The following is a 26,368-nucleotide window of genomic DNA, read 5'->3' as shown; positions in this document are numbered from 1 at the left end:
GCTGCTGTTACACACGGGCTGAATTATTGATACATATCTGTGCTCTTCTCTGCTTGTGTTATTATTATACAGCTTATACACACACGTTAACCTGATGCAGAGGGAAAATAGAGGGTATACGTTTTTTGTACATAATTGCCTAAAAAATGAATCATTTGGACATAAATTGATTTAAAATTATGAGAACCGGCGACATGAGATGAGTTAACTCTATAAATGTGTAAGATATTGACTATGATGGATTTAATAAATAATAATAAAATATCTGATTTGTGGTTTAATGCAAATCAGCCTTTGTGTTGTTATGAATTATTAGTCTTACGGGGAGCCAATTAAAATTTAAATGATATATAAACTAAAGGATGAGCACATTTATCTCAATTTCAGCATCTTTTCTTTTTCCTTCTTTTGAGTTTTTAATTTAGGACTTACTGACTGCAGTAGACAGTGGTTTCATTCTCACTTATTCATTTTTAAAGGCTCTTATCTCTGGCGAATTTGCACCTTCTCTCCACTTAAATAACATTTTCATAAAGTGAAATTATAGGTGTAAGACAGATCTGTATCAGTTTAATTGACTGAACTCCATTAACAGGAAAATTAAAGCAAACAGGCAAAATGTGTCTCTTCCACATCAAACGACACAACAGAGTAATAATCAACGTGTGTGTGCCGGAGGCTGAATTCATTAGAAACCTGAAATGTTTGAGGGTTACTACATCAAATGACGGCACACCCTGCGCCCCCTCCGCCGCCATGCTGCTTTCTGACACTAGTTGGCGCATTTGCCTTTTCAATCAGCTTAGACAGTCTCAGGCAGACATTTCACATCTGACTGCAGAGTAAAGGCAACTTTTATCTCTGCTCTGAGACAGTCGGCAATCTGAATTCATTTTTTTAAACATTTTAAAATCGGTTAAACTAATTCCATCCGTGAGGTGTTTGTCTCGTTAAAAGAAGCGCCGGTGACTTTTTTGTCTACATCTATATTTGAGATTTTGGCTGAATCACAGTTGTGTTTATTACTGTTGAGAAATTAATTTATTATAAAAAGCACTGACGTTTATTCGTTAAATAACCACAATTGAAGGCGCGTCACGGATCAGAGTTAACATGTCTGTCTTTAAATATAACATTTATGGGTAATTGTTTTTGTCTTTTACTGTAAATGCATGAGCAAATTCTCAAACACCACTTAAAATACTGTTTATAAGTTTACCTTATCGGGTCTAATGCGCACTGACAGAGTTTATTATTATTAATGACATTTTATGCATTTTCCAAGAAGATTCTGCGATTTTACTGGCGCAGAAATTAATTCAGAAAATTATTGCATCTTCCCTGAAAAACTAAATAAAATGTCCCCAAAACATTTTGAAATAAGCACTGATTTAAATCCATTCGGTCAAGCAGGAAATCGACAGTAAAAAGAAATACTGAACAAGTCATGTGGATTTTTACTTGAAGCTCGTTTTGAAATGCATCCAGTGAATCGATGTTTCATTTTAATAATAACGCGTTTTATTTTCACGTGCCCTCCTCTGTGTATGTGTGAGCTTGTGTGTGTGTGTGTGGCGGTTTTTGTGTTGTTTACTTGCATGCGAATAAATTAAGTGCAGTTAACTGATGGCCCGAGGAGTCATCGGAGTGGCTTCAGATTTTCCTCCGTATCACATAAAATCAGAGCCACAGTCAGAGAGAGAGATGGAGGGGAAAGATTGAATCCAGTTAAAAATAGACAATTTCTAATTGCAGATAACGCTGATTTATTAGAGCCATTTATTTTACATAGCCGTTTATGTGGGGATCAAATCTGGCCACAAACCTCATGATAAGTGACGGTGGAAAAGCAAAAAAAAAATCTATTAAGTTTATCCACAGTATATCTGTATCTGAATTATCTGCTGGTAGAAAGTGTTGTTAAACATTATTTCTATAAAACATAAAACATCACCCTGTCACTCTTCTCTTTTTTAAAATGTACCCTCTATCTTTTTTAAAGTATCTCTTTTTGGGTCACAGAAATATGAACCTATCAGCTTGTGTAACTCTCTGACGCTCCTTGTTTGTGGTTGCTTGTTATATTGGTGATCTAGGACAGTAGTTCAGTGGGGTGTGGTGACTGAAGGGGGTTACCCACAAATAAAAAAAAACAACAACAAAAAAAACACACCTTTTTACTTTAGAAATTATACCACTTAGAGTAAGAATATTTCATTATGAGGATGAAGCTTTTTTAAAATTTTGATTAACTTTATTTGGTAGGGATGATGCAATTAATGTGGTTACAATATAGAGCATGAAACTGATGTGTTGCACAAAGAGTTTAAAGCTATTGCTAATTTTCGACTCTTTCCCTAGTTGGGGATTTACATGAAGGCCTACAGCATAATTTAAGTACACAGCTTCAAGTATTATACACTACAGATATTTAAAAAAAAAAAATACAATAAAATACATATACCACAATACACAGGCATTACCACCATCTAGGACTATCATGATATCAGATTTTCACACAATTATTGCGGCCAAAAGAAATAGATATTACTGGGATCTCTATAGAAAACTTGAAAAAATAATCTATCAGTCAAATTCATCTTTAACTTTGCTTATTGTACGTTTTGTCTCTTTTTTGGCAAATGAATTACACACAAAATATGAGTGTAGTTTTTTGTGTATACAGGTACAGGCATATGCATGTATCTATGTTTGTATGTTATCTGCACACTGGGTACTTTTGTGTACACGTATGATATCAAATGATTTAATTTAAGTTTAATCCTTAAAAAAAAATATAACTGTATGTGTACACTTGTTTTGTGTTTGTTCTGTCAATATGATCAAATAAGAAGTTTTTCAAAAAAGAAAAACAAAATATGTGTAGGGAACTGGAGAGAGCCTCTACAAAACTGAACAAAAGTGTACAAAAAGTGCAATTACACTGAATGCACAGTAAAAAGGCACCAGGTGAACTCATAAGCAAAAGATCAACAAGCCCTTGTGATGTGCTATGTGTGTTATTAACATTAGATAAATGTTTAATTTTTTAAATGCCATGATTATCGTAAATATTGGTCATCAAGCATGACACTTGTTCCACCCTCCTATGAATTCAGTATAGACAGCAGAAATCCTTCTTTATAAAAGAGTTTCAGGGAAATACCTTAATATCCTTAGCCTAATGTGTTTTAGTTTAGGTGTTTTTTTAGTTGAAAAGGTCGGGGAACCCCAAATCACACACTCTTACTCCACAATTTGAATCCATGCAACAGCAGCAGCTAAATCCCCACAATCCTAACTGCAAAAAATCACCTCTGATCAGATCAACTATCATACAGCCTCTATTTTGAGTCCAGCTCGACTGGGACAATGACAATGCCGGTGATATTTTAGTCATCCTCCTGCCCTAGTTCATTATTAATATGTGACCACACGCCCCAGCTATACCCTGCTCAGCCGTAATGTGCGCTCCGGGCGCCTGTCACATTTAGACCTCTGCATTTCAACATGCAGTTTCTACAGTTTCAGCCGCACAGGCATTGAGGACGCAGCCCGCCGTGCCCCTGAACGATTTTTAATGATCCGGGTGGGTTGAGCCTGAAATGAAGACAGGACTCGAGGAGGATATGTGAAACCCTGGACCCACCTCAAATAGGCCTCAGCATACATGATTCTTACCATTGAAGGATAAAAAGAAATAGGATCCTTTAGATATAAATCAAGAAATCACATCATTGTTTACTGATGGTTGTTCTCAGAGGTTACCTTCACCCCTGTATTCCTGACCTGAATCACAGTAAATAGTCATAAGAAAAAAAGTGGTTTCCTTTGGAATCAGAAAATAGTTTGTTGGCTAGAAAGACGACACCAAAGAGATAGTTCACCCCCAAAATCAAAAATACATACTCTCCTCCACTCCTCTTATCTGTTGTGCTATTTATCCAGATTGTTCCAGATCCAGATTGACATGATCAAAATTGTTTTGTTGTGAGTTGCCAAGTTTTGGAGATATCAGCTGTAGAGATGTCTGCCCTTTCTCAAATGTAATATAACTGCCAACAAATATTTTGAAAAAGTCAGCAGCAGTGTCTTCCTTTTAGAAATCATGACCCATTTGCTCAAGATAATCCACAGACCTCGTTATAATCAATTTCATGTAGGAACATTTTTTTCTTCTGTCGACCAACCGAATCAGCATGCACACCATGCACCAAGCACGCATTTACTCATGGAGGAGAGGCTCCTGCTCATGACAGGGGAGATGTTAACATTAATGCAGGGTTTCTGTGGGTCATTAAAAAGTATAAAGTCCCAGAATATGTATTTTAGTTCTCAGAACTTTTTAAAGCTTCATATATACAACTTTGTCAAGTCTTAAAAATTGATTGAATTATGAAGAGTAAGCCAGTCACAGTCAAAATAAGTTGGGTCATGCCTCTGGTAGTCAACCTGCAGACAGTGTTTGGATCTACTCTGACATTCCTATATAATAATCCTACAATACAATAGCCCTATACCAGTCAACTGAATGTTCATGTGGAATGTGAATAAATTAATTTACTCTGCAAATTATTCGGTCCAGTCTGGGCATGAAATGGGTCTTAGATTGCATTCATAATGGTCTTTAGTCTGTAGCCTCTCCTCCGTGAGTAGATGCACGCTTCTTTCTGCACAGTGCAACAGTTGGTGGGCAGAAGACAGAAAGTAGTTCCTGCATGAAACTGCTCACAACAAGGTCTGTAGATTATTTTGAGTAACTGGGTCATGATTTCCGGAAACAGACATTGCTGCTGAGTTTTTGAAATCTATTTTATGGCGCTTTGAACACCACAAACTGAGTGCCATAGTTCCATTACTTTGGAGAGAAGGTAGACACTGCTACGACTGATATCTCGAAAACTCGGCAAGTCACACCAAAATAATCTACATAGGTAAATAGCACTGTAGAAAAATATCAATCCTTCATTTTGGGGTGAACTGTCCCTTTAATTGTGTCTTTCTAGCCAACAAACCACTGCAGTCAAATGGCTCTAAATGGGACTTGAATTTTCACTAATGCTGAATTTCCTTAGAGTCCTCATGAAGCGATCCTCCTCTGTGAGTATAAAACCAAAGGAAACCCCACTTACTGTAGGTTTTATGTGTAATGAGTCAGATTGTAAAGACTAATATGAGTATGATCCCCATTAACAGTGGAAGCCTTTGGGGTCTGTAAACTTATACCTGCCTCGAAATGCCACCCACGCAGCTTTCAGTGCCACTTAAAAGTCACTTTGAAGATGGGGACACTCTCAGATACGTGGAGATCCCTTTAAAGTTTTTCATTTTTTTTAACTGAATATGATCTATTAGCCTGTGTAAACTCCCGGGCTATTTTCAGACGTGCACACATAAGCCTTTGGATGGGTAGCTATTCATTTGGAAAAGGGGGCTATGGGGGCAATTAGAAATAGTTTGAGGTTCAACGATGACATAAGACAAAGATTTCTATCTTTAGAGGAGCTGTGGCGGTCACACATTTCTGTACATTCACAAATTACAGGGCAAGCTTTGGCCCTCAACCCACCGAATGCATTCCTTCCGAAAAGTGTCTGCTCGAATTTCAGCCGGGGGTTTCTGCTCAGTGGAAATATGAGTGTTCTGAATGGACGACTTCTATGAAATGGAGTTTTATTCCTCTCGGATTAAATTAGCTCTACTTTGGGCTCTCGGGGTATTTTTTTGTATGAATGATGAATTCTGCGGTGGCTGTGGAACGCCGGGCTTGTTTACCCTTCCCTCCTTTTTTTTTTTTCTTTTGGAGACGTAGCTCACTATGAAATGGACTTTTTCTGCTTGATATGACAAGAGTGTCTGTGATTAGACTTCCAAGCATGATGTAAGTCACCAAAGCCATTTGTGCCAGTCCCCTCAAAGCCAAATCATATTCTAGCGTTGGAGTGTTTATATACACAAGTATATGGAGAAACTTTTAAACAACAGTGAGTGGGTACAGACTGTTTGGGTTTCGGGCTCGCGCTGCTCTGATGGCTGATTCTCTCTCAAATTTTGATTACATAATATGTCAGCACATCACAATTGGTGGTCATTTTTGTCCATTTTGATGTTCAGACAAGAAAATAGGAAACACATTGGACAATTTTTGATCATATAAATTTGTATGTTGTGTTTTCTCCATCGGGGCTGTCTGTGTTAGTTTTAATGATCACTGGAATGTGCTTGTGTATTCAAACTTTGTTTTAGCTCTTAATGACCTTAAAAAACTTTATTTTTATTATAATTTCTATAGTTTTCTTCTGTAATTTGCCCCTCATGGTACCGTATACATCCAGTAACTCATGAGAGTGTCAGGCCTCAATTCCAGATCCTTGAAGGCATTTTTTGAGTATATATTATCCTAAAAATGATGAAGAGAATGGTGACATTTCCAAACCCAGGAGCTAATTACTATGTAAGTGTGATGAGTTGAGATGCAGCAGTCACCAGAAGAGACAATGAGCACATTCATCTCATGCATCTTTAATATTCTTACATTTTATAAAAGGTGCAGAGCGGAGCCAAGGGCTTATAAAAGCCCTTTGAATCAATTGAGCAGCATAATGGCTGTTGGGGGACGACTCCGACTATGTTTTTATTTCTGTCTGCTAAATGTAAATGGACTTCTTAAAGAGTGCATTCATTTTCAAACATACCAGGCATGTATTTGTGTCTGACACTTCATTTCATATTGAATAAATGATGGGATGAGTTTGGTAGTGGTGCCACTTTGATGTTCTCCAACCCTCTAGAGCAGCGGTGGAAACCAACTAAAGACGTTTACTCAAATAGGACAGTTTTGAAGTACTTGTACTTTACTTCAGTATTTCCACTTCCATTTTATGTAATTTAACACTTCTTCTTGAGTATATTTCAGAAGGAAATCTTGCGCTTTTTTCCTCCACTACACTCATTTGACAACTTTAGTTATCTGTTACATTTCAGATTAAGCTTTTACATTTAGAAAAAATAAATGCTAAATCTATAAAATACAACATATTAGGGAATAGGGTTGCAACTAACCATTATTTTAATTGATGATTAATCTGTTCATTATTTTCTCAATTAATTGATTGTAGTTTTTTCTATAAATGTCAGAAAATGACAAAAAATGTTGACATCTCCAAATGCCTTGTTTTGTCCTGGATATTCAGTTTATGAACATAGAGAGCAAAGAAATAAGACAATATTCACATTTAAATAGCTGGAATCAGAGAATTAACGCTTTATAAAAAATTTAATATTTCTCAAGAGATTTATCAGTCATCAGAATGGTTTGCAATTAATTTAGTGGTTGACAGCTAATTGAATTATTGATTCATTGATTAATTGATTAATCTTTTAAGTGTTAGTTCAGAACCACTTGATTATACCTGTCAAAACCAGCTCCACCATGACCAGCTACAACAACAAAATGCTACTTATGCACTGGGACCATTTTTCTATAGATGGACTACTGTGACACTAATTGTTGAAGAACAGAATTACACAGTTTGTCTTCTGACAAATGAAAAGTTAAACTCACCACCAGTCAAATGTATACTTTTTCAGTTCAGTGCACTCAGAGGTTTTACTGCCACTGCTTTACTTGGGTCTGGTGTGACCAGTAGCTTATGGTGGCTAATGTTAGCTACCTTTAGATTTATGTAGCTGTGTAATTGATATCACTGAGTCAGTTTGAAGTGGGGTTATATGAGGTCACATTATCAATAGTCAGTGTATTGGCTACAGTAGATGGTGGATGACATGGGCCCAGTTTGGAGAAGCAGTAGTAGTGGTGCAGGAAGCAAAGTAATGTACTGCTGTGGACAGGGTCAGCAACAAAACATATTTTAGACACTTAAAAAAAGGTCCATCCCCACAAAAAATCAACATCAGTTTAAGTGTATGCCATATTTAGAATATTTTCACCACTTTGACTTGGCTTTAGACAGCCTTTTTCCGAGAAAAAACAAATATTACTGTCTCTCCCTCGACCAGACTCCATTGGCAAAATCAGCAATTTTGCCTCACATAACACAGCAGTTGCTGCCTTGATCATTTAGTTTGTTTGTGTTATTGTGTGACATCAGTGAATCCAAACTAACCTTTCTGAAACACACAAGTCGCACAATAACACCAACAAACAGATCGAAGCAGCGGTAGGACAGCAATTCCCTGTTCTGCAAGATAAAATTACTGATTTGGCCAATAGAGTTTGGTTGGTTTTGAGAGAGTGATATTTGGCTTACATAATGGCAGTTTACCATCAGAAAAAGGCTATCTGATGGCAAGGTAAAGCGGTGGAAATATTCAAAATGTAGCATACACTTAACTGATACAGATTTTTTTGGTGGCTGACCCTGTCCACAGCAGTACAGTGGTTTGCTTTCTACACCAGTACTTCTCCTGCTTAATATGCTGACTATGGAGAAGTACCTCACATAACCCCGTTTAAAAAAAAATCGAACTATCCCTTTAAATGCAGGACTTTTTCTGAATGAAGAAAGATATTTTCATATTGTGTTAGCGTGACTTTTAGAGGAGGCTTGGTGTTATGTATGTGCATATCTGATTGTACATCTTCCCCTGTTTTTAACACCCAGAAATCAGGACTCATCACTTTCCTGCTCACAATAACTGAAAAAGTCACAGAGGGCACAGTGAGACACTGATGGGTTCACTGTGATCAGCTTTCGGGGGTTGAAAGTGGTCAGGCCCCCTCCCTGCCCTTTCAGTGGCACACACCACACCCGAGGCAGGCCGGGGGGAACTCGCCGTAAACCCCGGTGTCACGGTCGCTCCGCCCTCACATCATCCGTCGGGTACACTCACCCAACGATGACAGTCAGCAGCCTGTGATGTGGTTCCCGGGCCTGTTTATTCTTTGGAAACCCACTAAAAGTAGCATTGGATGGTAAGCTCACCAGAAGGCCCCAGTGCTATTATAGGAGCACTTTGGGTTGAGTTTTGATCTGGTGGGTTTGTAAATAGGGCCCTGCCTTGCTGCGGGGCACCACTGTTGGGCCATATTGTTTAGTGTGACCTGAGGGAAGCTTTTTGATATTCATGGTCATTTGTAACCAGGAACAAAATGTAAAGTCCAAAATTGATATGACTTGTGGCATTTGGCTTGTGTACACAAGGACATCAGAGTATGTTTTTCATAATGTTGATGATGATGGACAAAGGCCTACAAAATGTACCCTGCTCTACTTTTCTTCATCTCACTGAAGGACAGATTGTGTTCTTTTCCAGGGTCTTTATTTACCCCGGCGAGTCAGTGTAACTTTTAAATCTAAATGAGTCCCATAAATACGTCAACTCCCCCATTTTTTTCAGTTGTGGTTTTTAGTGTGAGCTATAATCATTTCTCATCTTTCTTTGTCTCCGTGTCTGTCTGTCTATTTGTGTGTAACGACACACACACAAATCCACATATACACACACAAACGCACTGCTTCTCCTTTTCTAGCGAGAGCTTCTGATGCAAGGACGGCAATCTGTAATCTGTAGTAATTGCATGTTGCAGAAAAACATTTTTCCGCTGTGGTAATCGCTGCAATATGTGCAGTTGCGTTGCCAAAGTGACAGCACCCCCACCCCCCTACAGACGCACACACAAACACACACACACACACACACACACACACACACACACACACACACACACACACACACACACACACATCCTGACTCACTCTGACTTCGCCAAAATGTGTCCAGCTCAAATTTTGGAGCCTGCTTCTCGGGATGGCTGAGCGACAAAGACGTACAGACAAGCAGCTACAGTGTTGTGACAAAGTTGCACACACACATACGCTCACACACCTGTGGCGCTGCCATGCTGCATTCACCTTCTGCAAAAGATTTACAGTTCCTGCCAGTGACAGTTTAACTGCCATGCAGCTCCGGTGCCAGAGCCCTGCCAGAGCCCAGCTGCCACACACAGATCAGGAGACAAAACTCTCACAGGAGCCACATCAGTTCACTCTCCCTGCTCCTTCTTAACAGCTATGAACACACCCCGCTAGCTGCTGATAAAACCGCCTAAGTCTAATACTAAATAATCCCCTAATATTACTTGTAAATACGTCTTGGAGAATTGAGTCATTTGTCAGAGTTCCTCCCGATTAGTGGAAGTCGTAGCCACATTAAATGTAGGGAGTGTAGTGACGGTCTGTGGCTCAACCATTGATGCATATTTATCAAACCATTGTCTTCTACCATTTCACCGCCCTGACACCAGCATCTACTTTGTTAGACTACACTGTAAAAATAAACTATTTGTTGAGCAAAAACATGTCAGTATCCAGTCAGTTAAACTTGATGCTAATTCAGTTGTAAACACGAGGAAATGTGACATTTTTACTATTGTGAAATCAGGAAATCACTACTTAATTTGTATTTGAGACACACAGCAAGTTTTCACCATATATGTTTTCTTCAAACTATAAAAAAAGAAGGGTCTCAGCAGAACTTTAACTCTCAAACAATGCGTGTAGGGAGTCTGTTGATATACTGATTAAGTTTCTTCAGAAATTTAATTTAATGAGTTGACTGAACTCTGTACAGAACGTGCATTCAACTTCAAGTTAGAAGAACACGTATATCTAAGTTCTGAAGTGTTCTGAAAAAATACTAGAAATTTTTAATTTAATTACAGGAGAAATCTGTAATAATTTGATTTACTGTAATAAAATAAAATAACTAGCATATGTCATCAGAGATCAAGGAAACATGTCAAGTTGAAATACTTGCTTCTGTGTCATCAGTGCTGCTGCCTCTGCGTCCCTCTTTGGAATTTCTGTGCTGGCTGGAATACCTGTTTTTGTGTGCCCATTTTGCATAAATTAGAGTTCAGATTAATACAGAATGATCGACAAATGAGTTCAGTGTCTGTTTATAAGTTGTATGAAAACATTATTAATCTTTTAGAAGGAGCAGATATATATATCAGTTAAACTGAGCAATATTTTAATGGAGTCTGGCAGGCAGTAAGGCAGGCAGTCACTGAATTCCGACTCCACAGCGAGTGTTTTCGGAGCAGTGGGCTTTCGATTTCAGGATAAAGGGCTTAGCTTTACATTGACAGACAGTTGACACTTATAAACAGCTGACAAACTTACAGCGGAGGACTCGTTATCACTTGTTATTTTCAGTTATTTTCCTGCAGAGATCCCGCACCTGCAGAGCTTTAGAAACAACTCGCTTCAACCACAGATTGTATGTTAAATAAGATTTCAACCTAATTTAATGTACAGTCTATGGTTCCAACTCACAATTTTGACTGCTATACTCATTTATGCGCACACAATTGCTACATATTGCTCTTTTAATTAACTTAAATAAGCAAAACTTGTATATTTAAGTCAAGTTAATGAGAACAGTCTCACTAAAGTCCAGTATGTCCTTTTACAGTATGTGGCACAGGTTTATAAGGTCATCACTAACATGAGAATGAGATTAAACTATCGTGTTTGCTGAAGAGGACAGCACGTTTCACTTGCTCTTCTCAGCACCTCAGCAAATATTACCCCCACCACCCCCACCTCTGTCACTGCAGCTCAGCAGCGCCGCACATTTATGATATCATTATCCACTGCGTCATCACCCCTTTGCCCAACAGAGCACCCAAAATATGTCAGCCCAGTTGGTCTTTCTTACGTTGCACTCGTCAATGTGTAACCACACACACCTAGTCTACGGACAAGTAATACTCAGAGACATTTATAGATACACAGCACAGACACCAAGATTGCAACCAGACTGTGTGTGCAAACCTTTTCCTCTCTGGGCTGCTACTCTGACTGCTGAAGCCATCCAACCTCCCAGCAGTTGAACTTCCCTGTGTCTCTAATGGAGTCTCTCTGTCAGATCAAACAGCTCCTACTGACGAGGAGAGGAGACAGATCGCAGCGCTGGAAGCCGTTCAGTCTGACAGCCCGAACACGTTTGACTGGCAACGCAGCCTGTGTCTGCTCTTCCATCGCTAGAGATCCCACACAAATATAGTAGCACCACCAGAGAGGGGAAGAGGGGGTGAAAAGCAGGGAGGGGGCGAGGGAGAAAATAAGTTGTGAGGCGTCCCCCTCACACAAAGGCAAAGCTCCATAGCTCAGTCTTTTCTCAAAATGAAATCGCATGTGAGTCGAATATTAGGAAGTGCGCATGGCTTCCAGCAACCACCAAGCCATTATAGCAGAGCCTGTAAACCACATTTTCACCAGCAGACAATGCCCCTTTGTGCTTGTTGTGTGGCTGTCCCCTCTTGAAGGAGAAGCCGTGCATGTTTAAAAAACTGTGAAGATTAGAGCGAAGACGTGAGGAAACATGATGAAGATGAAGTGTCAGTTTTAGATCTCTGGTTAATTAGCGGCAGTCATGTCAGGAGGGGCGAGCAGGACAGTCTGCCCTCATTTAGCCCCGTGGCGCGGGGGACCTTTGATGTGGTTGCACCAGGAATGCTGTTGTTCATTCCTCACTGCAACAAAAGCCACATGTTTTTATTTTTTGAGTCTAGGTCCCTGTTATGAAGGAGCTATGAAGGAACATGGTGAGGTATGTAACGTATGACATGAATGGTATGAATGCTAACCAGCAAATCACAAGTCAGAAGGGACTGTGCCAGCCAGGCACCGGGCCAAACGTATTGTTCTTAGCTGCACCGTGTTGTCATATTCAAATGGTTTTAAGGAGACAAACTCAATTAGTCATCCTTGCTGTCTGGGCATATATAACACAATGCACACACACACACACACATTCATTATGTGAACACTCTTGAATACACACCATGTACACGTCTCCAACTTTTCAACTATTGTCATCAGCGTTTGTCCCTTTCAACTCCTTTCATCGCTGTTAAGGGACTCTTTCAGCAGGGGTCATTCCAGGTTCTGTCACACTCATTCAAGTGCAAATGGACTTCAAAGAGCCCCCAAATATTGAATTTGCATTTATTTCCCTCTTCAGAGGGGTTCAGCCTCCCAAGCACCATTTGACTCACCGCAGAATCCAACCAGATTCGAGCAGGAACCCGGCGCTGGTTTCCTGACAAGTGTCCGTGCCACTTTCCTCTGCAGACGTGAGACAACTCTTGGAAAGTACTCGGCTGGCCCTCAGGGCTTTTCATCGTAAGGAAACAAGGGTGTGGCGACTCTCAGCCTCCGAGCCAAGGAGCTCAGGAGAGCACTTAGACACATAATATTGTCACTCCTCATAAATCCAATCTTTTGCACAGTAAGTGATTATTGTCAATCACTGCAATTGATTTCAAATTAAATCAAAGAAAAATAAATCATCTCCACATGTCACTGAGCCATTCTGCAGTGACTTCAGAGAGTTGCTGTGTTGCATGCAACTCTGTGGGCTTGATTCCCAGCTCTAGATTAAGCAAACCTAATTGGAGGCTAAAACTTATTTTCAATGGAGTCCCTCCATTCAAATCATTGCTTGAGTCAAAGACATGGCTTAATTGGAGTCCGGGAAACAAACCACTGGGGAAACCCGTGTGTCCGAAGTGACTGAATGTTTCCTCTCATCATCTCCACTGCTAATCAGTAGTGGCATTGCCCGTGTACAGTTAGCACCCTGGCCACGTGGAGCTAGCATAGTAAGGCAGGACTTTCCCCTCTTTGACTCAGAGCCTCAGGCGTCCACTGAGGCTTTGCTGTAACTGCACTCTAATCCCCTGATTGCTGTGTTTAGGCGCGGCACGTCGCTGCTCCACGTCAAGGCGGCCGCGGCTAACGACGAGCTAATGACACAACGATGACAAGGAGCGTTTGTAAACCCAATCAGTAGCTTGGAGCCTGGCTGCCTGGTGATTAGGTTAATCAAACTCCATACTGACTGAATGACTGGCTCGCTGTCTGCCTCTTATGTCATCACACTGATTAAAGGGGAAAAGTTGTGTTCAGGTCCGTCAGGCCCTTCTTACACAAACGTCTCTCTGCCAGGTTGGCAGTGTTAGCACAGCTAGCTGTCATGCTAAAATGTGCAGAGCTGAGAGGACTTGAGGACCAACTTATTTTCAGTTTTGTTGTGCTTATTTTAAAGGGACAGTTCACCCTAAAATCAAAAAAACATATTTTACCCCTAGCCTATAGTGTTTTGGAGATATCAGCCTCAGATGTCTGTCTTCTCTCCAATATAATGGGACAAAATGGCACTCTGCTTGTGGTGCTCAGAGCACCAAGAAGGTCTTCTGAATAATTCAAAACCAGTGTCTCTTTCCAAAAATCATGACCCAATGGCCAATATCTCTAAAACTCTGCAACACACACCAAAAAAGTCTAGATAGGTAAGTAGCACTACAGACCAGGGGAAAAATATGTATTTTTGATTTTGGGGTGAACTCTCCCTTTGACATGACATAATGCATTAGGATGCTGTTTAGTTCATGTTGCTGTTTATGCTTATCCTGTCATAACTACGAACAGTTTTATTTTGTAAAAATTAATTTCTGACAACAAAAATCAAACTCCTTAGTACAACAGAAGTTTCTTCACATGCAGAAGTTTGAAAGTCCCTTTCGAGGTCACACTTAATATATTGTTTTTAACTGCAGGCTGCTGGGACAAACACAATGTTTTTTGTCCCACAACAAAAGACACAAATCAATGCATAACATCTGCCAAATTTACAAGAAGGCCCAAGTCATTAAGAATTTGTCATAGACAGTGTTTACAAAATTTACAATGTTTCTCTCAAAATAGCAGCGAGAGTCTGGGGTTACCAGTGTGTTCACAACCATCCTCTGCAGGTATGACGGCCCATACATAATTTGCACTTCAATGAAACAAATTATGTATTTGCAGGACATCAACAGAGTTGGCAGTCTTACAGTGACCCAGGCCACAATTGCATTCACACGCTAAAAGAATGTGGTCACATGCTGCCCAGACCACCTCCAAATGTGGTCTGAATGATCCAATCTCACACTTGTACTTAAAGCTGTCCACTTGTGACCCACCCAGGACGCATGCTAATACCAGTTCTGAACGGGCCTTACTTAGATTTTGTGGACAGTGAATTCAACAAGGTCATGTCTAACAGGAAAGGCTCACTGGTTAGGAACTCTCAGGCCTGTCAGTGCAAGAGTAACCACAGTACACAGTAGTCGGTTAAATATTTTTTTAAGCATGAGACACAAATTGGCACTTTATAAGATCAAGACGGCACTCACTGATATTTTTCAGTTAAGTCCTCTGCTGTTTAGTCACCGTGTGGGTAATTCTGCTGGACTAAGGCATCGGGAGACCATATGTTAGTCCTGACCAGCTATTACGGTGAGGTCAGACAGCATTTAGAGTGGGAAAACGTCACGGTCATCATGTTGACATGCACTGCTCCTCTCTGACTCAGCACAGGGAAGAAACTCAGGCGGTGGACTGTGTGTGTGTGTGTGTGTGTGTGTGCATGTGTGTGTATGTATGTATACCATAAAGTTCCCCATGCGTTTATGCTCATGATGGCGGTGTCTGCGACCGTGAGAAGAGTATGTGCAGCAGACAGTGACCTCACAGCAGACAGACTATGGAGAAGAGATCGAGGGGCCACTTCTGCTGCACAGCTGAGGGGGAATCCCTGGCCTGGTGTTTCCTACTGAGCCAATACAGAAGTGAGCAGCTGCAGAGAAAATATGAGCTTGCTTGAGTTTATTTCAGGGCAAAACCTGCTTCAACTCAGGAACAACAGATCATTCTGTAAATTTTGCATGCATTTTTATAATGTAGTAAGGTTGCAGAATAAGCACAATTAGAATATGGACATCAGGGCAACATTTGTGGAGGAAGTAAATAATAAATTTCCAACTGATGTAATATTTAAAATTTTTAACTTAAAGGAGTAGTCCAACATTTTGGAGCCACACTTATTTGGGACAAAGATCAAAAGTTAAAGTCTTTGTCCACTTAGAAATGTGTATGTCCTCTTGTTCCTGCAGTTGGATGTTATAGGTTCACTGTGCATGAAGAGTTTGACATGCAGGGGTGTTTTTATTTGTCTTTGCTGAAAGTGGAAAATTTCTCTGTGCCTGCTGAAAAGCTGATTTTAAGGGATGGGCCTATGAGTATGATTTGTGACATGACAAATAGTGTGATGTAGAAAATTCAAGCTGCCATTGCATTTGGTGAAGTGAAAAAGGAGACATTGTGTCTCCAGCAGGGAAACTTTAGAAGTGAATTAACATTGTCATAGATTCTTGAACTTTTACTGACATAGAAGCGGTAGATGCCTTTTTAAGGTTTTTATTGTGGAAATAATTTGTTTTTGTGGAAAAAAAAACTTATGAGATGCACAACTTTTTAACAAAATAAACAAATAAATATAATAATCTAGCGGTGCCACTTTGGGCTACTGTTTAAACACGAGGACCCGCACCCTCTGTAAATATAAACAGTTGATGATGATAACAAAAACACATCAAATCTTATTTTCATGTGATTATACACTAATGAAAACATACTTATGAATATTATATTTGGTTTGTGCCATAATCTGCTAATAGATCCCCCTAAATCTTTCATGCTGGACCTTTAACTGAAATACTGTAATATGAGAGTGGTATTAATCTTCTCATCTTACTCTTAGCAAGAAGCCAAGTAAGCATATTTCCCAAAACGTCAAACTATTCCTTCATTCTCATCTTTTCGTCGAAACATAAATGATGAGGCTAAATGCTCAAATTTGCATCCTCACTCTGCAGTGCTGAGTTGAAAAGCACAATTAGGTGGCCCATTACTGATGCAGTTAGCACAGTCAGTCATCTGTACCCCCCAATGAATAGACAAAGAGAAAACTAAAATCCAATTTTTGAAATGCTGTCTCCACAAAAATCAATTCCCTGTGGTTAAAGTTATGTTTGAGGGGAGGGAAGAAGCAACCCAAAAACATGTTTTATTGCAGCAACGACAATTAACTGTATGTAAACAAGTCGAGAGAGAAAAAAATCTGGGAAAATAGAGGAAAATAAGAGAATCTGAAAACATTTCATAGCCTGCAGCCTCTCACATCCTATCATTATCTGCATTTTTCCTCCACCGTAATTAAGTTTTTTCTTTATTGCTTATGGGAAGAGGGATAGGCTATAAGGATGTTTTGAGCATGATTAAAGTTGCACATAATGACGTGAAGATTCAGTTTGGAGGCTGGATTTTTTTTGTCTGCGAAAAACATTCCTTTTAATCCTTTGATGGTGACAGAATGAGTTCCTCTGGGCTTTAGATCTTTGCTAAACTTTCACACATGATAAAATAAAACCCTCTGTTCCTCCTGTCTTCCATCTTATGTAAAAAAAAAAAAAAAAAAAGATCTGCTGATATGTTTCTGAACATGTGGGATCTCCATAAGTTTGAGTCATTTTATGTGCTGCCGACCAGACCCATGCCCGCCCATTAAAGTAATTTGTGGGTTAGAATGCAACTGTAATGTTAAAAACAAAAGTGCACAGCAATCGACATTGTGCTTAGTCACAGGCAGTTTTTTGCTTTTTCCTCCTCTTTACTGTAGTGCAACAAAAAGGATGTTGTTGACAACATCTGTGTAACGATACAGGGAGGGGTCTAAACAATAAGTCTTCTTCATCTGAGTCAAACTCAGGTCACAGCTCTCTAATTGTAGCCAGAGTTACTGAAAACAAACTGAACCTGTGATGTTTTATTTCAGGTTTTTCTTTTTGAATTGTTTATCTTATTTCTAGCTTTGCAGAAAATCGCAAGCTAATCCCATACACCAACATAATTGCTGCATGAATTTAGGTTAATAATACATAAATTAGCTTACAATAATACTTGCGTTCTTTCTACAATCCCAGCCTTACCATGTAATAAGCTGTGGGGCTGGCCTGTGGTTTAGGGCGTAGGTTTAAAACAAAATTAAGAAAGAGAAAATTGCGAGAACGGCTTTTCCTTAATTTAGTCGTCCGCCATGCAGGACGAATGAGATCATGAAGAGTCTAATAACAGTGATGTGGACATAATCATTTTAACTTAAGGGTTTATATGAAATATTATCAGCTCGTAAGTGAAGCAAATTAACCATAAAGAAATGAGTCATAGAAACTGAAGAGCCTCATCCGGTATGGACATTACTTTTTTAAAAAATCATGCTAAAGAATTTTATATTGTGATCATTTCCACCTCATTATCCAATTACGCAAGCATTTTCAAAGTCTGCATATTTTCCTGTTCCTGTTTTTACGTCCCGGTTGAAGAAGCTGGTCTAGACATTATCGAATTCCTCTTACATCACTTGCATCATATCTGGACATCCGTGTCCTTCATACCAATTATTTTCAGCCGCCACTCTTTAATTATCATGTAAGACTATAGTACATATTTGCTCCTTTTTCTTTTTTGTTCCATCTGATGGTGACTTCACTGAATGTGTTCAGCATACATCCCCTGAGGTCACCACTCTCACAGCTGCCATGCACAATCACATCACAAAGTTTAACATGCAGACTAACTTCTGGATGAACTGTGTTAAAAGGGGGCTGCCCGAGACACCGAGACGAGTGTTCTTCCTGCCTGCTTGGCCCGACACCGGACTCTGATCATATTCACTTCTCCCTACACTGTAAAAATAAGTATTTTTCTTACATTAAAAAAAGTTAGTGTCCAGGCTGTCTTAAAATTTTAAGCTGACTGAAACTGAAAAGATAAGTTGAGCTAGATTTAATAATTCAAAACAAACTTTTTTAATCAAATAAATTTGATTCATTCAGGTATACCTGAGAAAATATGTTCAGTAAACTTAAGATATTAAGGTGAACCAACAACTGCTCAAAATGTATTTGATTTTGTTTTACATTTTCTCAGTTTGATAAGTCACTTCTTCATTTGACACAAAGAACTTAAAGCCGCAGCTTCTCATGGTTGAGCTACTTTATTGGAATATTGGCACAGAGACAATATGTGAAACTGCTCCCAGTGAATTTATTAAATTTTAAGTGTAAACGGGTACTGAATTCAGTACTAACCTTCATATTGGTACCAAGTGTTTCAATTATTGTGAAAACAAGCAACCTTGGCTTATCTTAAAGCTACTACGTGGAACTTTCATATTGTGTTGATTTCAGAGGCCCCTGTGGACAAATGCGGTTATGTGTATATTTTAATAACCACAAAATATAATGTCAAAAATACAATTATTTGAATAAAAATCTTCTCCTGCTTCTAATGTGCTACTTATTTTGACTTTGGCTGGAAAAATGTAAACACAGGATCATTTCATCTCAGCACAAGGAGAATCCAACCTAGTGGCAGGTATGAAGAATAACCACAGAGGAACAGCCAGTCTTCTTGCGGATAGTCTCGCTTGATTATGTAGGTCATATACAGGCATCAGTAATTAAACTGAGACTGTTTCGTAACAAATTAAAAGCTCCTTGTTGTAGCTTTAAAGTAACAAACACAGCAAATCTTCAACATATGAAATTTTCATCATATAATTTCTTCATTGAACTTTAGTAGATTTTAAGTGTAATTAGCATAAGTAAATAAAATGAGTTAATGAGAAAAGAGATTGATTCCTGCACATTTCTTTGTAATTTTTTTTTACAGTATGAGGACGTACCTACTGTCTACTTTCCAGTAGATTTACAGAACCACCCCCCCACCCCACCCCTCCAGGATTGTTTGTTGAAAGAAGTTGCTCAACCTTTCAGAACACTTAGAGAAACCTTTACAGCATAAATCTATATTATCAGATCGGCTGAAAAAGAATCTGGCCTCTGTGGTTGCTTGCCGACCACCAGAAAATTGTATTTACTACTACACTTAGCGCGACTTTAACCTTGACCAACGCAACGCCGAGCACTGTGGTTTTGAGCCAAAAGTGCACAAGGGCGGAGGCAGGTTTGGGATTAGTCGACCACATAATCAGCACAGCCCCTCTGCGTACCCTACCTGGAAGCCATCTTACTGGCAACCCCTGAAAGTGTTCCCCCATAAAGTCGTGTTGACAGACGCTGAAAACAGCGAGACGGACCAAAAAGTAAATAAGTACCTCCAAAAACGTTTACAGCCCTAATCAAGTCCAGAGCGTTCCTTCTATCCAATATGCCTTCAGAGTTTTATAAATAGATATTATACTCAGCTAAATTGGAGACAGGATTTCGCTGCTCTGTGGCTGTCATGAGTTTTCTATTATTTGCTTTCACTTCAGAATATTGAAACTCTTAATATCTGGTTACAGATTTCAGCCCGGTCCTCATGTTTTGGCGTCACTCAGGGGCCTCACACTCAGCAGGCTTTTGAATGGGCTCCAATCAAGCATGTTAATTTAAGAGAGGAGAAAAAAATCTTCACCATATGACTTTGTTATTAATAAATTTACCAGAGGCCAGCCATGTGTTCTGTCAAATTTATAGCCTTTTTCTTTTTTGAGCTACTGTATAGCACATTTTTATTTGTCAGTGGTTCTTAGCTTGAAATTCATGTTTTATCCCCTGTGAAGGACTCATTTTGATGCATTTAAAGTGTCCTTGTCTCACACTGTGCAAGCGTCTCTCCGAGAACTTGTAGAACAAACCAGACCACCTCCCAGAATCCTCCAAAATAACCTCGCTACAACTGTGGTGAGGCATGGCGCGTTTCTCACACACAAGCCCTCACTTCCATTCATGCAGCGCAATAAGCCAAACATATAAAACCATTCCCACCCTAATAAACCGGGCCCTTTTTTCTCTGCCACAAAGGGAGCTGGCTCCCAAGAGCGTAACACTCTTAAAAAAACGGACCCCTTGTATAAAACAGCCTGCAGGGAACACGACGGCCCTTCCAAGAGGAGGGAAATGTGGTGACAGACACTGAGCCAAGGATATGACCCACCACACAGGTCCAATCACAGCTGCTATAAACCAGGTACCCCACCTGATACAAACACTGCCAATATGTCAGCATCGGAAAACTCTGTAAAGTTTATACAATTCAGCTTCACAGGGGGAAAGTCCAGTGCTTTTTTTGGAGCTTGCTGCTTTTAAAAAAGTGTAAAAGTGCCTCTGAAATGCAGCTTTCTGATTAAAAAGTGGTGCTGCTGTGTGAGGGTTAGCAGGTGTAGCCTCATTGTGGTTATTATCAGTGAACTGCAGCAGCTCTGTGAGTCTGCATCAGATTAACGCCTCGCTGATGCAAAGCTCTCCATCTCTTTCTCTTTCTCTCTCTCACAACATACTAACTGTCACACTGTTAGCTTTTTCTTGATGCAGACCTGGACGCCATGAGACGCCTGCTCTGTCTGTCTTACTGTCTATTCTCTGTGTGACTCGGTGTGCATGTGTCATATGTTTTTTACGTGTGTTTATGTGTGTGTGTGTCTGTCTCCCAGAGCTTCAGCAGAGGACTGAGGTTTCTGAGGTGAGGCGTCCTCTCGCTTCTCACGCGAAGTGCATCTGATGTTGCACATCACATGCTTACATGCGTTCTCTGTCTGCACTGTGAGATTGGCTGAAATGAGTTACCAATATAACACCTACAGTGCAGCCTGTCAGTGTTTGTATTGAGCTGATATTTGTTACAGTGCTGCTGTCTTTTTTTATCACAAATAAAATGACAGGCTAATACAACTCAGAGATGTTAAATATATGAATCTTTTTATTTTGAGGAGAAATTTTGTTTTTAGAAATTCAGGAACTTTAAAGGGACAATTCATATTGATATTTGGAAATATCAGCCGTAGAAATGCCAAATATAAAAGTAGATGGTACTCAGCTTGTGATCCCCAAAGCGCCAAAAAACGATACGTTTGCTCACAGTAAGGTCTGTGGATTATCTTGAATAATTAGGTCATGAGTTCTGGAAGAGAGACGCTGCTTTTGAATTTTTCAATTTCATGTAGGAAATTTTAATTTCGTTTTACATTCTCAGATTGGAAAAATATGTTGCCAATACACCAATGCCAATGTGTTTGTTTAATGTGTGCCATTTCCTATATCTACAGCATGGTGCCTTTCCCTCTAAATTTTACCTTATCATTTCAAATTAAGCGTCTCTGCTATGGATGTCAAAAAGTCTCAGAGAAAAAGGTTACCCACCCCTGGCATAAAGAAAGTAGTTCCTATATTAAACTGGACACAAGAAGGTCTCTATCTTTTTCCAGAAATCATGACCCAATTTCTCAAGATAATCCATTGCTTTTGAATTTTTCAAATGTATTTTTTGGCGCCACAAGCCAAGTCCCATCTAGTTGCATTATGTTAGAGCGAAGGCAGACATCTCTTAGGCCGATATCTGCAAAGCTCATTCAATGGATAAATAGCACTACAGACCAGAGGGAAAATATATATTTTTAATTCTGGGGTGAACTGTCCAGTTAATGCATGTTTGTGTGTGTGTATGTGTGTCATTTTTGAGATGAATGAGTGTCCCCCGACTTCTGACTTGGTGAGTACAGTGTTTCCATGAGTTTCATGTCACACAGTATTAAAGCCTGAGCTCGGGGAGCCAGACTTTTAACAGTCTCCTTGATTCTCTGTAAGCGTTCCTCTTAATTTCAGTTTGATTTGAGTCTAAAAAAGAGAACTTGCCAAATTGCTTTGCCTGTGTAATGCAAGTTGTTAAACTAACCGCTGGGGTATTTTGCTTACATGAGGTAGTCCCGATCTGAAATGCTTTCAGATTGAACCAGGGGATTTAATGACTCTTGGCCTTTGTTCTCTTGCAGTTCGGTTTCAGTCTCCTGACAGAACGAATTGTAAAAGGATATTGCATATTCACTAATGATTTCCAACGGATGATTACAGCTTTAAACGCTTGTCTCTCTTTCCCCCTCTTGACCTACTGTCTCAATTCCCGTCTCACCACTCTGGTCGGGTTCAAAATCAAAATCAGGCACTTGAAAAGAACATTATGAGAGAGGTTAAAATGTCTCAAAGGCCTGATGGACGGCATGCGTGAAACCTGAATTTGGAGACACTGATGTGTAAACAGTGAGAAGATAAAGAGATGCAGATCCAGCGGCTAGAGAGAAGAAAAGAAGGGAAAAGGCCTGAGCCTTGTCAGGAGGAAACTATAAATGCCTGAGTGTCTGTAGAAGCTGTGAGAACACTGGAACATCATCCGCTGTCACTGCGGTTCCACTGAGGAGGATATCAGAGGATTGTTCTCATGTGAGACACAGATGTCCTGACTGTGTTTAACTGTCTGTGTCTCACTGTGTGTGTGTGTGTGTGAGAGGCTCCAGAGATTTTAAGATATATTCTGTAAACAATTAGGAGCTGGTAGTGCTTCTCCTGTGGCTGTCTCTAATTAACACTGCAATGAGGCCTTAATTGGGAAGGAGATTTTGTTTTTTTCTGCTGCCTTTCGGTGGCTGTCTCGGTGGTCGTGTGACAGTGAAGAGTGGGAACGACTGAGGCCCCTGGCCGCCATCAGATTAACAGCTTTGTCAAGACTACTTCATGTTTGTTTTCAAGAGTTTTGCCTGCAGAGATGTTCTGATACAATTTTTTGTACCCAATAGTGATTCTGATACCTGATCTTCGCGCTTCAGCCAATACAGAGTACCAAAACCCAATCAAAACGAGCTTTCTATTTCAGTAATCGAAATCAAAGACAGAAACGCTGATCCTCCCAGTGTTTTTTTCTCTTTCTACCTCATCCGCACCTCCACTTATGGCGGTATTCTTTAAGAAGAATGTAAAAAAGTGTAAGTGACAGTTGTTAGGGCATAAAACTAATAATCTGTTGATTTTCACAAATCAAGACTCGATAGTCTAACAATGACAGAGCCATTGGTGCTAAAAAAGAAAAAAGTTTAAATGGATAAATGTGACCTTAAAATCGAAAGTCAGTTCGAATTGTGGATTTGAAGAATCATGACACTGGTGTACTAAAACATTGATATGCTTGAGTATCATGATATTATGTTTTGTTATCCTGTATCGATTCTCAAAAACACTGAATCACAAAGAGTCAGAAATATTCAGTAGACATCAGTTTTATCTATCGTCACTGATTTCATTAAAAAAATCAACTTTTTAAACTCAGATTTTATGCATCCGGTGGTGACTTCTTTATAATATGGTAGCTTTCCTGAAATTGGATAGAAAAAAGTAGCAGTATGTGACCTTGCTTACAGTATCGCAGTATATTGAATTGTAACCTCTGTATCGTGATACATATCAAATGTATATTATTAATTTGATAAAACAACCTTTTTTAAATTTCACGATTATTGTCTGGTATATTGCAACACACTAACCCTGTATGGATGTGATGTGATTGCTGTCATTGTTGTATGGCCTGGCTCAGCTTAAATGTTTTGTCAAACATTAAAAAATACATACAGAGAATGAATGCCATACAATACGATTTTGCCAACCTGGGGTTAAAAATGGCATCTGGATTAGGGATGGGGGTAACAATTGATTCTTAAATGCATCATGATTCTCTCTTGAAAGATTATGAATCGATGCAGAAAAGACCCAATTTGTACTTTGTATTACAGGTTGTACATTCCTTACAGCTGAACCAATTGGATGATGAAACGTAACGGACGTAAAAACTGTGAGTGTTTACGTTGTAGACCAGGCTACTTCTTGAGTTTTGGTGAGGATGGCTGAGCGTGAGCACCTGCAAATGAATACAATGTGACTACATCCCCTGGCTTAAAAGGTTAATAATTTCATACATCAAGATGCATTGATAATCGTTTTATAATCGCATTGTAGCCCTCTGAATTGGAATCAAAACATGACATGCTAAGAATTCCCACCCCGAATATGGGATGCTGCTGGGAAGTAAGAGGGCCCCATTTCAGGGCTAATGAATTATGTGGTATTGGATCAGTGCATAGACTCGGATACAATCTGATACCCAATACTGCATACAGATACCAGAAAGTTCAATTTGCTATCCTGCTATCACTTACAGGAGTAATCTCAAAAAGTGTTCTAGTCAAAATCAAGTAAAAGTTTCTTCTACTTCTCTACACTTGAAGAGCCTCACTGTTTGCAAGTAAAAGCCATCTGATTGGAATTACCATGGCAACAAATGGCTTCTTCATTGAGGCTGGCGTTTAGCGTCGCCAAGTATAGTGCACTCACCTCACCACACAGACCAAAAGTACCTCCTGGAAGTAAAGCAGAGTGAGAGCGCCTAATATGTTTTCTTTTTTTTTTCTCTTTGCTCTTTTATTGTATTGCCGTGTTCCAGTAAAGGGCCCAGTCACATGGAGCCTGCGAGCTCGTATTCTCACAGTGAGAGCGCCTAGTTTCACTTGATAATGAATGTCTGTGGTGAGAATCCCATTATGGCTGCTACTCCATCAAGCTTACAGAAAACACAGGAGGAGCGGCGAGGCGGAGGCATTTAAGGCCCATATCAGTCAACTGGATGAGGGGCTACCGTGCAAAATCAGATCCTCCTTTGTGGAGCAATTACACAACATATTCATGTCAACGCTTTTTTGTCAGAAGTAACAGGTTCTTGCACATTCAATACAACTGGACAGAGGGTTGGATGGAGGTGGGAGGGAAGGAGGAGGGGGGCAGAGGGGAGGATCAGCACTCACCTCTGAGTAGACTGCTGCTGTAGTTGGAGAAGGAGTCAAAGATGCTGTTGGATGCCATGACAGGGAAGCCAGAACGGTGTGGAGCCCTCACTGCAGTCGATCTCCACCAACCTTATGGAGGAAAAAAGGAGGATTTGAACAGAAGTGCAAGAGAGAGAAAGCGAGAAGGAGAAGCAGAGAGGACGAAACTCCTGGAGCTCAGAGCCCGTTTGCAACCAAGAATCTGGGGTTTGTGACTACCACAGGAATCCCAAGCCACAAGCCTGCAGAGAGAGCAGCAGCAGCATGTGCTAGCAGCAGCACCAGGAGACGTTTGAGAGAGGAGAGGGTCAGAGAGAGAAAGAAAAGAAGAAACAGAAAGAGAGGGCAGCTCAGAGACAGTGAGAGAAGCAGTTTCACACTTCATTTGTGTCTTCAGGTGTAGAGGTGGACTCACCAGGGCTGTAGCTGAGAGGGGGCCCAGGGGGTGGTGGTGGTGGCAACGGGCCGCCGTGGAGGGGAGGGCTTGGGTTTGTGGTCCTCTCTGTCACGCAGGGTGGGGGGGGTGAAGGTCTGAGGTTAGCCAGCTAGCCTGTTAGCTTGATCTGTCTTTCTGTTTTCTCTCCCACGATGGTGGTGGCCTGACTGAAGCGTCAGTGCTAGTAAGAGGCTAAAAGCCACAGTGTATCTGCATCCTCCTCGCCATCCTCCACACTCAGACACACACACTCCTCTCCGTGAGTGGTGGAGCCCACGTCACATGTCACGTGAGGTCACCGGGCCTCTCCCTCCCACCCTCGAGTCTCACCCTCCTTCCCCCTCCCTCCCTCCCTCCCTCCCTCCCTGCCTTCTT

The 26,368-nt window shown here is 40.2% G+C and overlaps 1 protein-coding gene across 1 annotated transcript in view; it reads right to left on the bottom strand.

Annotated features, from left to right (window-relative positions):
• The window catches only part of runx3 (RUNX family transcription factor 3), a 68,662-nt gene extending 42,496 nt beyond the window's left edge, over positions 1 to 26,166 (bottom strand). The window contains exons 1-2 of the mRNA XM_084741834.1: positions 25,973 to 26,166; positions 25,537 to 25,647 (exon numbers count right to left, since the gene is read on the bottom strand). Of these exons, the coding sequence (XP_084597960.1) occupies positions 25,537 to 25,594 (58 nt within the window). The 5' untranslated portion in view covers positions 25,595 to 25,647; positions 25,973 to 26,166. The remainder of the gene's footprint in view (positions 1 to 25,536; positions 25,648 to 25,972) is intronic.
• Between the last annotated feature and the right edge of the window lie 202 nt (positions 26,167 to 26,368).

This window comes from Lutjanus erythropterus, chromosome 18 (genome assembly GCF_056507025.1).
Source record: "Lutjanus erythropterus isolate fLutEry1 chromosome 18, fLutEry1.hap2, whole genome shotgun sequence".
NCBI lineage: Eukaryota > Metazoa > Chordata > Actinopteri > Lutjaniformes > Lutjanidae > Lutjanus > Lutjanus erythropterus.
This window is presented reverse-complemented; position numbering and strand designations above follow the sequence as displayed.